The sequence below is a fragment of the Momordica charantia genome (genome assembly GCF_013281855.1).
Source record: "Momordica charantia cultivar OHB3-1 chromosome 3 unlocalized genomic scaffold, Mcharantia_2.0 BLBB01000003.1, whole genome shotgun sequence".
Classification (NCBI taxonomy): domain Eukaryota; kingdom Viridiplantae; phylum Streptophyta; class Magnoliopsida; order Cucurbitales; family Cucurbitaceae; genus Momordica; species Momordica charantia.
Window position 1 is genome coordinate 16,922,271 of NW_028275161.1, and position 14,345 is coordinate 16,936,615.

Here is a 14,345-nt window from a genome sequence, read left to right on the forward strand (position 1 = left end):
CTAATGTTTGGTATGTATCAATGGCCATTGAACCTCCCTTTCAATAGTCTTTTGTTCATTCGCTCGCAAGTACATTAAGAGTTGGATTTTCTCCCAATGAAACTTGAGAATTTTATTGATAAAACTTAAAATCATACTATGATATAGTCAATCATCATGAGTTGGGTCAATAAATGCAAACGTAAATAAAAACAGTGATATTTTGTAATTTTTTTAATGAATTTTCAAGTATAAACTAATTAAGACTGACCCGTCCTATCAAATTCGAGATAAAAATTAATTAATTATTTTGAAAAATATAATTAACAAAAATTTTGATAAAATAATTAAAAATTCTTGAAACTATTTAGAATTAATAATTAAATGAATACAATGTTTACATTTACAAATTAAAAAATTAACCCATTGTTTAAATACACTTTTTTTTCCACAGTACATACATCTCAAAAAGGAAAAGAAAAAGGTAAAAAAATCTCTCTAAACCATCGTCCACGCAAATAGCCGTCTTCTCCCTCTTGTTTCCACGCCATCGGAATCAATCTCTTCGGCCAGAATTTCTCAATTCAGTTCCAATTTCTCACTCTTCCGATCAGCTGCCATTTCCCCTTCTCTTCACTTGCGATCTCCCTAAACATACACCCACTCCCAAGAACGCACAACTACTTTAATCTTGCCCTCCCAATCAGAATCAGGAAAACTCCCAGCAAAGGAGGAGATTCCAGAAAAGTTGTATGAAGAAATGAATGTATGAAAAGGAGGAGCAGAAACAATAGGTGATGTTTTATTTTTAAAATTTTGAGTTCATGGGTGCTGGGTAAATCTTAATTTCTTGATTTTTTTTTCCTGGTTTCAATTTTGGTTGTGATGCATTTCTTGTTTTGATTTGTTGACGTTTGTTTTCCCTTAACTTGTTAGAAGATGCTTGTTGATAAATTGTGCATTTTGTGAAGGAGGGGGTCGAATTGAGAGTGGTAAAACTATCTTTGGTGATTGGGAACTCTAGCAAGGGACTCCTCTTGTTCTTGTCGAGACGTATTTTGTCATAATGCTTTTCAATCACTGTTTTAGTTGACCTGAAGTATTATCTTTCTTATTGATTTGTTGGCTTTTCTTTGCATTTTATATGGTGCCTGCCCACAGAAGAAAGTTCCATTTTGGGGTTTTTTTTTAATTTCTAGTGTTGCGTCCCATTCACCTTGTAATGATGTTTACATCTTTTGTTCTTGTCTGAAGTACTGGGGAATCACTTGCTTATTTTTCGATTTAGATTCGTGCACTTAAAGTAAATGAGAAAGCTTGATTGGTTAGGGTAAACATTTGCATTTCCTTTTGGCCGAGTGATTTATGTCATATGGGTCTGCATACTAATATATGATTACGAAAATACCAAAGCTTTGGTTCATCCATTTCATCAATGCAAGCTTCATTTTTACTCGGGCGAGTCTGCATTGATGTGATAGTGTCATAGAGATGTTTAATAGGAGGTCTACCCACAACCACCACGAGTTGGTCTCATAGCCATGGGCCAATTCGAAAAGAAGTAAAGGACTTAGAGAGAATGAGTTTAGACTAGACTATCTACTCAGATTTAATAACATACGAGTTTCCTTAATAACTAAATGTAATAAGGTCACACGGTTATCTCGTGAGATTAGTTGAGGTGTGCGCAAGCTAATTTGGACATTCATTGATATAAAAGAGAAGTATGGCTATGCATACTTGCGTAGACTAAAGCATTATTTAGAGCGTTGAGTTGTGTAGGTAGGAAAACTAATGCACACACAAGCTCTTGCATTTTTCCAGAATGAATAGGCAGGCTTGTGCCCACAGTTTACTTGGCTCTTATGAAAACATCTAGGCTAGGGATGAGATCAAATGAGAGGATATCTCGATCTGCTTGGGTTGATATTGAAATTGTGTAGAAAGGAGTTGGACATTGGGAAACTCATGGGAGAGAAAATTTAAAGGTGGACCTCTTGGCTTCACAGTCTAGAGGAACCCTTTTAGATTTGTTTTTCCACTTTGTGGTCTTTTGGAAGATGGGGATCTAGTTGCACACATGATGGTTAATGTAGGATTTAAATTCTTGGACAGTGTCTTATCAAAAAAAATTCTTGAACAGTGGATTTATTTTTGGACCCCAATTTATTTATTTATTGATTAGAAACATATTTCGTCAACTGTTCCATCGTATGAAATATACTCGGCTAGAAGCTAGCAAAAGCTAGCAAAAGCTAATAGGGTTGGAAAAAACCTCCCTAGTTATCATAAATGGTTGAATTTGAGCTACTTCAAATATATGGAGTGAGCTTTTACTTGCTCGTGGGATCGTTTGGTTTTCTAGAATGAACATATTTGGAAACATCGCTTGCTAGGAGCGTCCATCTTAGACTCTTAGTATATGGTACTTAACTTGCCTCATTTGTTTTTGAAAACTATAACTCAAACAGTTCTAATATTAACAGGCAATTTGATTTGCAATGGATTCTAGCACTAATGAAGGCAGTTATCAGACCAAACCCAAATGGAGAAAAGTGGCATATGGAGGGATGCAACCCGGGTTTGATGACAACTATACCGATGAGTCTTTTCTTGAAGAGATGGTCATGAATGCCAATGTCGTCAAGAGAGATATTCTCAAGGTGATGTTGGACTCTATTTCCATCTCTGAATATCTGTGCATTGTGACCCTTGTTGGACTCGTTTGGACGTACACACTCAGATCGACTCTCGATGAGGATTCCCTCTTATTTCTCGATATTGGTCTTCTAGTTTCAGGATTTCTAATTCTTCTTTTCACTGAAGAGACACTATCCTTGAGTCTTCTCTTGCATTACTTTCTCAATATATCCTTTTTCACAACTGGGTTGTATGTCTTGGCTCCCATCTACCAAACTCTCACTAGATCCATTAGCTCTGATTCTATTTGGGCACTGACTGTTTCACTTATTATCCTCCATCTCTTCTTACATGACTACTCAGGTTCCACTATTAGGGCTCCTGGGGATCTTAAGAATCCAAGCTTAACCAGCTGCATTTCTTTAAATGCTTCTGTTGTGGCCTCTGTTCTTATTGCTTCTCGTCTTCCATCACGGTTGCATGTGTTCGCCATAATGTTGTTCTCCTTACAAATTTTCCTCTTTGCTCCACTGGTTTTTTACTCTATCAAGAAGTATTCTCTTCATCTACATCTCTTATTTTCTTTCTGTTTGATGACGCTCACATTGGCGTATGTTTATTTCCTGCACCAGTTGCTTTTCGTATTGTTGGCCAGTCTGTTGGTTTTTGTAACCGTGGTTTGTCCATATTGGCTCATACGAATTCAGGAATTTAAGTTTGAGATCAATGGTCCTTGGGATGAGGCCAAGCTTTGTTTTGATATAAGAGATTGAGATTCTGTTAGAAAAAGGGTAGGACAGAAAATGTAAGAACTTGAGAAGACTATTTCTATCAAGGCCATACCGAATTTTGATTCGTTTTAGTTAGAAAATGCACGAGTTTGGAATTCGATTCATCGTTAAATTTCTTAGTTATTTTTCTATGTTGATTCAGCTGGCTTTTATGCAAGAGTAGGGAGGAAAATCATGAAAGTGGGAAAGAATGGGTGAAAGTTTCTGCTCAAAGCTCATTCAAGCATGATGATAATTTCAAGTGATGCTATGAATGATCTAGTATGAATACTGATGAAAATATCAATAGAAGAACATTCTGCTGTACTTAGATGCTGACTCCATGTATCCTTGTGTCGGGATCGGGATTGATTTAGCGAAAAACGAGATTAATTTTAGTGTAGTTCTTGGTTTTGAAGGTGAGGTTTTTTACTTTCTGTCTAAAATGGAGAAATTGTTTTTACAGATTTGTAACCTTTTTAATGCACACAAGAAAAAAGACCTCAGTTTCTCTGATAGTATAGGCTAAGGGTATTTGTTCTTGTTTTGGCTGAGTCTTCCTAACTTGTAAACCTCAGTGTTTTTTTTTTCCTGATATTTGCAAAAAATGGAAATTTTTATAGATTCACTCATAATTTATTATTTGAAGTTCAAAAACATGACACGTCACTAATTAACATTAATTATTAGATTATACTTTTGGAACCAAGAACATGTTGATTTTAAAATACATGACGCTATAAGATTTAAATTATTGTGAGCCGTGAATACATTTGAAAAAGAAAAAAACAACTAACTTCAATTTGATAGAGGGTGTGTTTCAGAAAAAATGATTTTCAGTAACTTAAAATATATATTTTTTCTAATTTATCAAAAATTCATTCATAATTTTAGGAAAAACAAAAGTTGTTATGTTTGTAATAAGTGTACGTGCTATAGTTTGTTTTTTTTTTCCTAATATTTCACATGATGCACTGTTATCTAAGTTTTATATTTTGAAATGAAAACGTACGTGTAGTTGCATTTAGAGCCATTTAGAGAGAGTATTATTTAGAAAACTTATTTATACAAATTTCTAAAATTTTCTAATTTTACCCTTTTAGATTTCTGCAAGTAGGATTTTATTTTAATTACATTTTACCCTTATTTATTGTATTTATATTTATTATAGTTATTTATTTTTTTAAATATAAAAGATTTAATTACATAAATTATTATCATAATCCTTTAATTATTATGGTCCCATACTATTATCAATCACAGTATATATCTACTTATATATTCGCATATATACATTCAAAATCATTATAATATATATCCGCATATATACATGTTGAGTTATAAGATATATCATAATCAAACTCACTATAATATATATCCTCATATATAAAATAGTTCACACGAAACCAGAAATGGAAAACAACCGTTGGAATGTAAACCTTTCGATCGGGATAAACGTAGACGGATTGCTCTGGCGACTGGAGATGAAGGCAGGCAGAAACGACCGGAGAGGAAGGAAGGATGAAAATCTCCTTTCAAACGTTATAAACGGAGACGGGTAAAGGAGAAAAACGGAAACGGTCGGAGAGGAAGCCAGACAGAGATGAACGATCGGAGAAGAAGAACGGATGGTCGGAGGAAGGAGAAAGGAGTTCCGAAAATGGATGGTTTTGGGACTTTTTTATTTTTGAAAATATAATTAAGCACATTTTAAGGGATTTAAATTGTAACTTCCGAATTTACCAATTCTAGATTTTAAAAATTATTTAATATTGAGGTGGATCCTTAAAAGAATATACTAGTAATTTATGTGATGAATATCATCCTAATTAGTGTTGTTTAATGACAAATGTTTAAATTTTATACATTTCAATCATTTTATGTAATTATGATTCATAAATAGACTATCAATATAATGCATTTACTGTGAAAATAAAAATTTTAGGACTTGTACTCATTTTTTTTAGTACAACAAATAGAGATGTCTAAACTAGGAGGTTGATGGCTTTTACCCACCTCTACTCTGGTTTAGATTTGTCGTGCATTATTCTCTTTTATCAAAAATAAAATTTAGTTGTGTGGATTAGTTAATACAGTGACATTAACACTAAACCTTTATGATTTATTGCTTATATTTTATCATATACTTTTTAAATGATAATTTTTTAAACATGAAATATATTTCATCTACTCAATTAGGCGTGGTCAGACAACTATTCTTGCTAATATTTTCATAACCTCAATTTGACCACGTACTCTAACCAGAGAAATAAAATTATTTAATACATAAAAAGAAAAAAAAAAGAAAGTAAAAAGGAAGAAAATCTCTTTATTGTTCAAACTGTGAAAGCTGAAAAAGCGTCCAAGTTCATCTCTACCTGAAACTCCGGTTCATATCCAGTCTGACCGGAGCTAGAAATCGTACAATTACGAACATTTCAACTCTATCATTTGAATAATAAGTCTGGAAAAGTACAGTGATCTATGCGGGCCCATTCCATCAAACACAAGAATATCCACCCAGGAATCGCGACGTAAAAATATATGTCTTAACTCGTTGAACTAATTTGAAAGTTTGCCCCAGCCAACGAGTAACAAGAGTTCCCATTCAAAGGTCTGCCATTGTTAACCGAGAAAAAAGTGGAACTTGAAAAGAGGATGGGAGAGGGGTCTCATGCCCCATGAGTGAGTTGCCAAGTGCCCCGTAGCCTAGAAGAGCAGTCTACCACAAGATCGAGTGAAAGCCTGGAGCCAAATTCCCTTGTCGGGGAGCCCTTGATCCATTGCCAAGTTTGGTCTTTCTCCAATCCTGTATGGAAGGAATCATCCGGAGTTTCACGATTGGATAACTTTATTGTTAGTTTGAATGTAATTTTAAAATATTCATTTTAGTCTTGCTCTCAGGAAAGGGGATTATTTTTTTAATTTATAAAATTTCAATATACATTTTAGATCGAAATAATACTTAGCAAACTTTTTTAGATTTTTTTTTTTTATTAAAAGCACCTGAATTATTCTTTTGAGGTTATGCGCTATTCATACTAAGAAAAATAGTACGGGGATAAAAAATTAACGGAAGAAACCAAAATCTTTTATGTATGTACTGTGTATACTAAAATCCCGCGTTTCACGTGAATATTGCCCGTCGCCATGCATTGTAGTTTGCAGGAGCAGTAGCATCGTTTCAATCCCCACTCGCATCTTCATTCCACGCGCCGCCACTCGCGGAATCGAATAAAATCCTTCTGCAGCTTTTACAAGCTCCGGACCTTTCGCTCTCTCTTAATTAGATTCCGCGCCGTCCATCTCACAAAACTTTTCTCCGATGAAGAAGCTCTACCGGAGGAGGGGAACCGTCCACCCCTCGCCGCCTACCATCTCCGACCACCTCTCCTTTCTCCCCGCCGCCATCCTCGCCCTCGCGGCGGCGCTCTCGCCGGGCGACAGACAGGTCCTCGCTTACCTCATCTCCTCCACCAACTGCTCCGGCCACCGCTGCAAGGCTTCCGCAAAAGGCGGCCCCGACCACCCGCCGGTGTTCAACTGCGACTGTTTCCGCTGCTACACCAGTTACTGGATCCGATGGGACGCGTCCCCGAATCGGCAACTGATACACGAAATCATCGACGCCTACGAAGAAGGCTTGGCTCAGACCAGAACCAGCAAGAACAATAGGAAAGAGAGGAAGAAGAGAAGTACCGGATCCGGGTTCGAGTCCGGGCCCGGGCCGAGCGAGGGGAATGGATCCGAGGCTAATTCGAGATCAAGAGATCTGGAGCCGCGGCCGAGGGAGACGGAGGCGGCGACAGAGAGCGGCGGCGGCGGCGAGGATGAAACGGAGAAAGGATCGGTGAGGAAGATTGTGAGTTTCATAGGGGAAAGAATCTGGGGAGCTTGGAATTAAGTAGTTGATGATGAGTTTTTGGAGGTTCTGTTAATTACTCCAATAATTATGGAGGAAGATGAGAGAATTGAAGGAGAAAGAAAAAAAAAAGGTGAATCTGATGAATTAGTTAAGCTTCCATTGATCATCATCTTCTTCTTCTTCTGGTTTCTGGTTCTGAAATTAGTTGTGTATATAAAATTGTATATATATATAGCAGTTTTTGAATTTGGGGATGACTATATATATATATGTACAAATTAATTCTTAGTTCATACATCTCTGTTTGTAAAACTAGTTGTTTCATTGTTCATAATTAAACTCTATTCTCGTTCTGGAACTTCTAGCAATTCTTCTTCTTCTTCTTCTTCTTTTTTCCTTTTATTTTATTGAATTTTTAATACCCCAAACAGCCCTAGGGTTTAGGGTTACTCGTACTTTACAAGTGTAGCTATGAAAATTTTGATTATCCATATAAATTTATATGTCTGACAGAAATTTAATATTCTACTCTTTTATCATATTTTTGCTCTTACAAAAATATCACAGAGGTAGAGATATTTTTACTTCTGAACTATACAAAATTTAATTTAATTTTAGTATGACAAAAATTGGGTAGAAATTTGAACCTCCACACCCAAATAACAGCTAAAAATGTGGTAAATTATTAGACAACTTAAATTTGAAGTAGGAAAGTCTAAATTTTCTATAAAATAACCTAGAGAGACAAATTCATGACTTAGAGAGAGATAAATTCTAATTATTACTAAACTAATATCATGTTGACAGATTGGTTAATTAAGAATTTTATAAATATAAGTTGTGGATATCATATAGCAATGGGATTTCTTTAAATTTAGAGAAGGTTTAATATCTATAAAGATAGGGATGGGGCGGTTTAAAAAGGAAAGAATTTAATTTTTATAGTTATAGGTACGTAAGCAAATAAAATTGTAGTTCTACTAAAAAAATAATAATAATAAAACGAAATAAAATTGTAGTTGTAATTTGTAAAGAAAGAAATAAATGTAAAAAAGGAAAAAAAAAAAAAAAAAGGTGATATCAGATGTGTTAATTTATAAGTGGAAAATAAAGAAAAAAGGAAATAGAAATGATGGGTCAGGAAAAAGGACGGGACTGCTTCGATTAAAGCGATGGAATCAAATTTCAAAAAATTAAAACATTAAAAAATTAAAAAAATAAAAAGGGCAAAAAGGGCGGGAAGTGGTCCCCACTAACGACTCCATCTCCAATGCTCTTTTTCGGTGTTCCCCATGCCACGCCCATGCTTTTATTTATTTATTTATTTTATTTTTTTCAGGTTTAAATATTATTTCGATGTTTAGGGTTTAAATTGGGTTATTTTAGTTTCTCTAGTTTTAAACCGTCTATTTCAATCTCAAGGTGATTATTTTTATTCTTATTTATAAAATTTAAATACAGATTTTATATATGTTGGATAACTTTTTTATACAAATGTATGGTTATATTTCTGAAATTTGTATAATGTCGTACTAAAATTTTGATGAAAAAAGTAAATGAAAAATCAAATGAAGGTACACAAATTTTCACTTTGAGTACATTGATAAAAAAAATGGATGCTTTGAAAATTGGAGTGAACAAAAATTGAAAGGGTAAGAATTAAAATAAATATTTTTAAAGTACAGAAACCAAAATTAATCAAAATTTAAAATAGATCGACACGATAATACTTAAATTTAATTTTATTATTGGAATAGGTTATTTAGAGTAAACAAAAAATTTTAATGTATCATACTATTTCAACTTTGGATTTTGTTTCGATGCTTAGGAACTTCCCCACTTTGTTTTAGTTTTTAAACTTTTGTTAATAAATTTTGTTCTATCATTTGGGTAAATTTTAATTTGCTACACCTAATTTTAAAAGTTTCAAGTTGATCCTCAACTAAAATTCAATTTTGTCTCTATATTTCATGAGTTCTCTCTAAATTTCACTTACCTACGTGAAAAAACTTTATATATATATATATATATATATATATATATATTACTAGATTTTAAACTCTAAAACAATCCACTAATTTAGTTATCCAAATAGAAAATTGTCACCTAGAAAACATTTATTAATAATAGACTTTTTAAAACATTTAATAATTTGTCACGATCTCAATATTTTTCTAGAAAGAGATCCTAACGATGACAAAAAAGAAAAAGGTACAACAAAGAAGCCTTACATTATAAGCCCTACTCATAACATTTTGTTTCAAATTATTTTTATTTATTTATCTTTTTTAATACAATAACATGAGAGGTGGAAATTCAAAATCACGGTTTTAAGTTGAGACTAGATAACTTAACTAGTTGTACTAAGTTTATATAAGATTATTTCGAGTTATTTTGATACTTAATTATGTTGTTTATTGATTGAATGTGTTGCATTGAATAAATTAATTATTAGGGCAAATTGTAAATTTATTTTCTTAAAAATTCATAAACAAATTGAATTGATTCAAAATATTTGGTTGTACTTTTCTTATTAAAAAAAAATCTGCCATATAAAATAATCTCTCTACAATTACACTATCTACTAATTTCTTTTATTCTTACATGTTTACAAACTCTTTTTCATTCATACGTATTCTCAACTTGAACATAACTCAAATGGTTAACGTATATACCATCAACCAAAAAATCGTAATTTTGAACTTCTACCCTCAAATGTTGTTTTATAGAAGATTTTTTTTTTTTTTTTTAAAGTTTAACAACATAAGAGGTGAGAGTGGATATTCAAACATCCGATATTTTAATCATATTTTAATCCATTCAGCTATGCTCTAGTTGATAATAAAACATGTCTCTAATTGCCCAATCGGATGTCATCCCTAGACGAATTGCAAACTTGAGGCTTACAATGAATGGGGATTTGTGTAAAAGGAAAGGGCATTTGGGTAATTTGAGAAGAATTACATGAGTTTTGGAGCCCATGTAATAAAGAAGAAAACGATTCGAGGGGTGTTTTTGGGAATATGTAAAATATTGGGGTCTTTCTTGCCCCACCAATTAATTCAGAAACAACAAAATATGGACTGTGGGCTCAATTATTAATTCTGTTTTTTAAAAGTATCCACAGCTAAAAGAAAGGGTTACAAACTTACCATTCAAATATAAAAGTCGGAATTTAAATCCACGACTTTGAAAAGAATATTTTGATTAGTTGTTTGGGATAAAGGACTTTCCATAATATTGTATGATTTAATTTAGGCATAAAATTTTCATAGTTTTATTTTTTATTTTATTCAGAAAATTTCATATCAGTAGAGATGTTGTCTCTCACTTATATAACAATGATTTTCTTCCATCGTAGATTACAGATTTTAAATTCCTCATTTTCATTTATATATATATTTTTTAAATACACATTAAGTAATATTTCTAATTTTTTAAAAAATGATTACTACAGAATCTAAGCTACTTCAATTTTAATTTATTTATTTCATGTGTTTCTTTGTTGTAGTATCTAAATTCTAGAAACTTTCAAAATCTAAGCTATAAATTAAAAAACTTAGAAAATATATATTTTTTTAAGTTGGTTAAGAATTTAAATGTATTTTTTTAACCAACGTAGAAAACATATAAAAAAGTTGTAGAAATCAAGCCTACTTTTTAAAAACAAAAAAACGAAGAATGAAATCATTATCATTATCGACATAACTTAGTTATGATGCATGGTTTTGAAATTCCCTGGCTTTAGGAATAAAAACGAAGTTTTTTTTTTATATAGTTTAAATTTCTAACAAATAGTGTTATGGTATATTTTGGAGTGATTATGGGAGTAACACATCATTCTTACCTCCAATTTTTTTTTAGTACATGTGAGGATGAAAATTCGAACTCATGAATTTCGGTCGAAATAGGTGGTGGAGCAATATTCAAGTTGGGTAAATCTATTAAACTTACTTTTTAGATTTTATCAAGAAAATCTTAGAGTAATAAAGACGTTATCCTATTTTTAATCACTACCATATCCAGGACTTTCCCTTGAAAAAAAAACATTTTTTTTCTTGTTTCTTTTTTTTCGTTTTCAATTTTTGAGAAATATAAATATTTGGTAACTGTTTCTATTTATCATTTTTTAGGTATTCTGTATTTGGTAACTACACAATTTTGGAACTAACAAAATCAAGTTTTTTTTTCCTCTTAATTCTCCATTTCAGTTTTTTTTTTTCGAAAACATAAATGAAAGCATGATTTTATCCTTCTTAACTTATAAAAGGCATAATAAATATTAAAAAGTAAAAAAAAAAATTAAATACTCAATTTAAAAATTATTTTCATATAACCCTTTAAACTTTTTTAATTCTAAATTTTAAAGAAATGGTTAACAAATACAATTTTGTTTCGTTTTGTAATAAAAAAAAACAAGAAAAAGAAAAAGTTTATGTAACACCACTTTCTTTTTCTTTATTAAAAAAGCGAAAACAAGAAACATGGAAATAAAAATATTACCATCCGAAATATTCCTAGTCAATAAGAGAGCCTTTTAAAATTTCAAGTATTTAAGTTTTTCTCAATGAAAATTTTATCTCAAGTTTTTTTTTTCGTGTTTGCAATTGGTTTGAAATTTCAAGTTTAATATTCCATTTCAGTACTATATAATAGAAATTCGAACTCACAATCTATTGGTCGGAGATAAATACCTTAACTAGTTAAGTTATATTTAGGTTGAAGAGACATTATTAGAAGAGATTTATTGACTAGTAAGAACGAGTGTGTTTTTCAAAAGAATGATTATAATAAGTGAAAGAAGTTAACCTTCACTTTCTTCTTTTTCAAAGGAAATAAAGAGTAGTTTCTTTCAACTTCATAGAGTGTAGATTCAAATTTCCAATCTTTTGATTTGAGATATATGCTTATATGTGTGTTACTAAATTATTATTATTTTCTTTTTTTGCAAAGATAAATATATTAAACAAAAAACGGAGGATCTCATAGCCTGAGATAAGGCACAACACCCCAAGGACCAACAGAACAAGAATACATAAAGTAAATCAAGAAAATAAATCTCGAACCGAGATAAAACATAGGATCAAAACTCAAACAACAACTCCCAGATGATGTAATACAACAATAATAGACCTCAGCTTTCAAAGCAAGCAAGATGAGAGAAGGCGACCGACACACCGCACCCACCTGAACTCTAGCATTACTTAATTAACTTTTCGACACTAAAAAATTATTGAATAATATGAATTCAAAACAATCCAAATTGAATTTGTCCAAGTACTAATAATGTTGATCAATGTCTCACATCATATGAAGAATATTCCTTTCTAATAAAATTACAAAAATATAATACGTAGCATTTGAGACACCATAACTGCAAAGAATCCTAGTGGGTTTAACCTAATTCCACTATCTTTCTAAATGATTAATTGCTTTTCTCTTGGAAAAATGTCTACTTAATTAGACTTTGGTTCTAAATATTTAAAAACCTATATTTTAGTCTATTAAACTTTAAAAAATAAATATTACAGTGTTTGTTTATCTCAACTAAACCTATGTTGCTTTTATATTCTAATTAATATGTGGACGCTTAATGAGTTATATACATGTTTACAACTACGTATTATTTCATTTATAACAATTGATGTTAACTTAAAATCAAATATCAAAATAGTTATTTTTTAGTTTAAAAGTCAAAAATAAATAAACATAAAGTTTAAGAACTAACACCACCCCAAATAGTAATAATTTATGCATTTTAGCCAAAAATTGATCAAAGCACTCAAGTAGGCAATCAGATTCTTGTAATACTGCATATTAATACTCTAATGCCTAAGTCGGTTGTTAATCATTCTCAAATTTGAATCAATAATCAAATTCATGTGTACCTTATTTATAAGGATGAGAGAGTGGTTGCAACCGCTTAGAGATCGCACACGTTACCATACCACAGGATGGTCAATCTGTATCACATTCTTCAGGTATAGTTTTGTTTGATCGCAGATCGGCAGGTGATCCATCCTTTCGCCCCCTTTGCTCAGTCAGTCGTCTTGATCCGCCAGAGGGTCTTGAGCTAGCTTCCTTGAAGAGGCTTGATGGGAAAGAGAGGTAAAAGAACCTAAGGAAGGTACCTCACAAGCTCTTGGATTCCATGGCTAAGGCTTACTTTGGCAGATTTTAGGTGAGGGTGGACTCGGCACCAAATTCGCTTAGTGGTTAGTGGTGTAGTTGGACAGCTTTCATGTAAGACATGGAGTATTTGGCCAACCAAACTTTAGTTCGACCATTTAGCTTGTAATTCAGAGACACGCAATTTGCTACATGTCAGGTTCGGAATTCATCCTTCATCACCGTTCTTTCGACAATTATTTTTACAATAAAATAAATATACAAAATTAATTTTATGGCTAAATATGCGTAGGGTAACACTACGTCTAAAGTATTTAAATTTTTGCTTTTAACTTAAACTTTGAATTGATCGCTTCATTTCACAATTCACCCAAAGTGGTAAAAGAGATATTATTAGCGAAGAAAATTGTTAAACCTTATGAACATATGCATTCGAGAATAATTTATACCATTAATTTTAGAATGATATCAGTATCTATGGATCAAAGAAAATCAAAATCAAATTAGTAGAATTATAAATAACAAGATTTATGGAACAAACGTTTCTTATTTATTGTTTTCAAATGTTTTAAAAAATATAAGTATTTGGTAACTATTTTTTCTCATTTCTCATTTTAAATAATGTTTCCCGTAAAAATTTTGGAAAACAAAATCAAATTTCTCATTTTTTTTTGTTGTTGTTTACTTTTCCATCTTTTTTCTAAAACATGAATAAAAGCATAATAATATAATATAAAAAATCTGCTTTTTTAATTTAAAATATTAAGGGATAAAAAATAAGAAATTGTTACAAACATGTTCTATATTTTTCTCAATAACAAATAAACAATAAAAATAAGAAACAGTTAACAAATATAACACAATTTTTATTTATTATAAAAAAAGCAATAATAAATAAAAATGGAAATATTACTAAATGGGCATAATCTACCGAAACCACAATCAAATCTATATGAACAAAA

At 31.5% G+C, this 14,345-nt stretch overlaps 2 protein-coding genes across 2 annotated transcripts; both read left to right on the forward strand.

Annotated features, from left to right (window-relative positions):
- Positions 1-437: 437 nt before the first annotated feature.
- Positions 438-3,936, forward strand: SETH1 (phosphatidylinositolglycan synthase family protein). The gene is made up of 2 exons (XM_022286972.2): positions 438-773; positions 2,466-3,936. The coding sequence occupies exon 2, from the start codon at positions 2,481-2,483 to the stop codon at positions 3,390-3,392; it is 912 nt and encodes a 303-aa protein (XP_022142664.1). The 5' UTR covers positions 438-773; positions 2,466-2,480; the 3' UTR covers positions 3,393-3,936.
- A 2,704-nt stretch (positions 3,937-6,640) lies between these two features.
- On the forward strand, positions 6,641-7,612 carry LOC148212479 (uncharacterized). Its single transcript, XM_088121446.1, has one exon. The coding sequence runs from the start codon at positions 6,715-6,717 to the stop codon at positions 7,291-7,293; it is 579 nt and encodes a 192-aa protein (XP_087977572.1). The 5' UTR covers positions 6,641-6,714; the 3' UTR covers positions 7,294-7,612.
- The last annotated feature ends 6,733 nt before the right edge of the window (positions 7,613-14,345 follow it).

What these genes read in the sequence shown, in the direction of transcription:
- SETH1 (XM_022286972.2), top strand. Translation starts at nt 2,481, where the DNA reads ATGGATTCTAGCACTAATGAAGGCAGTTATCAGACCAAACCCAAATGG.
- LOC148212479 (XM_088121446.1), top strand. Translation starts at nt 6,715, where the DNA reads ATGAAGAAGCTCTACCGGAGGAGGGGAACCGTCCACCCCTCGCCGCCT.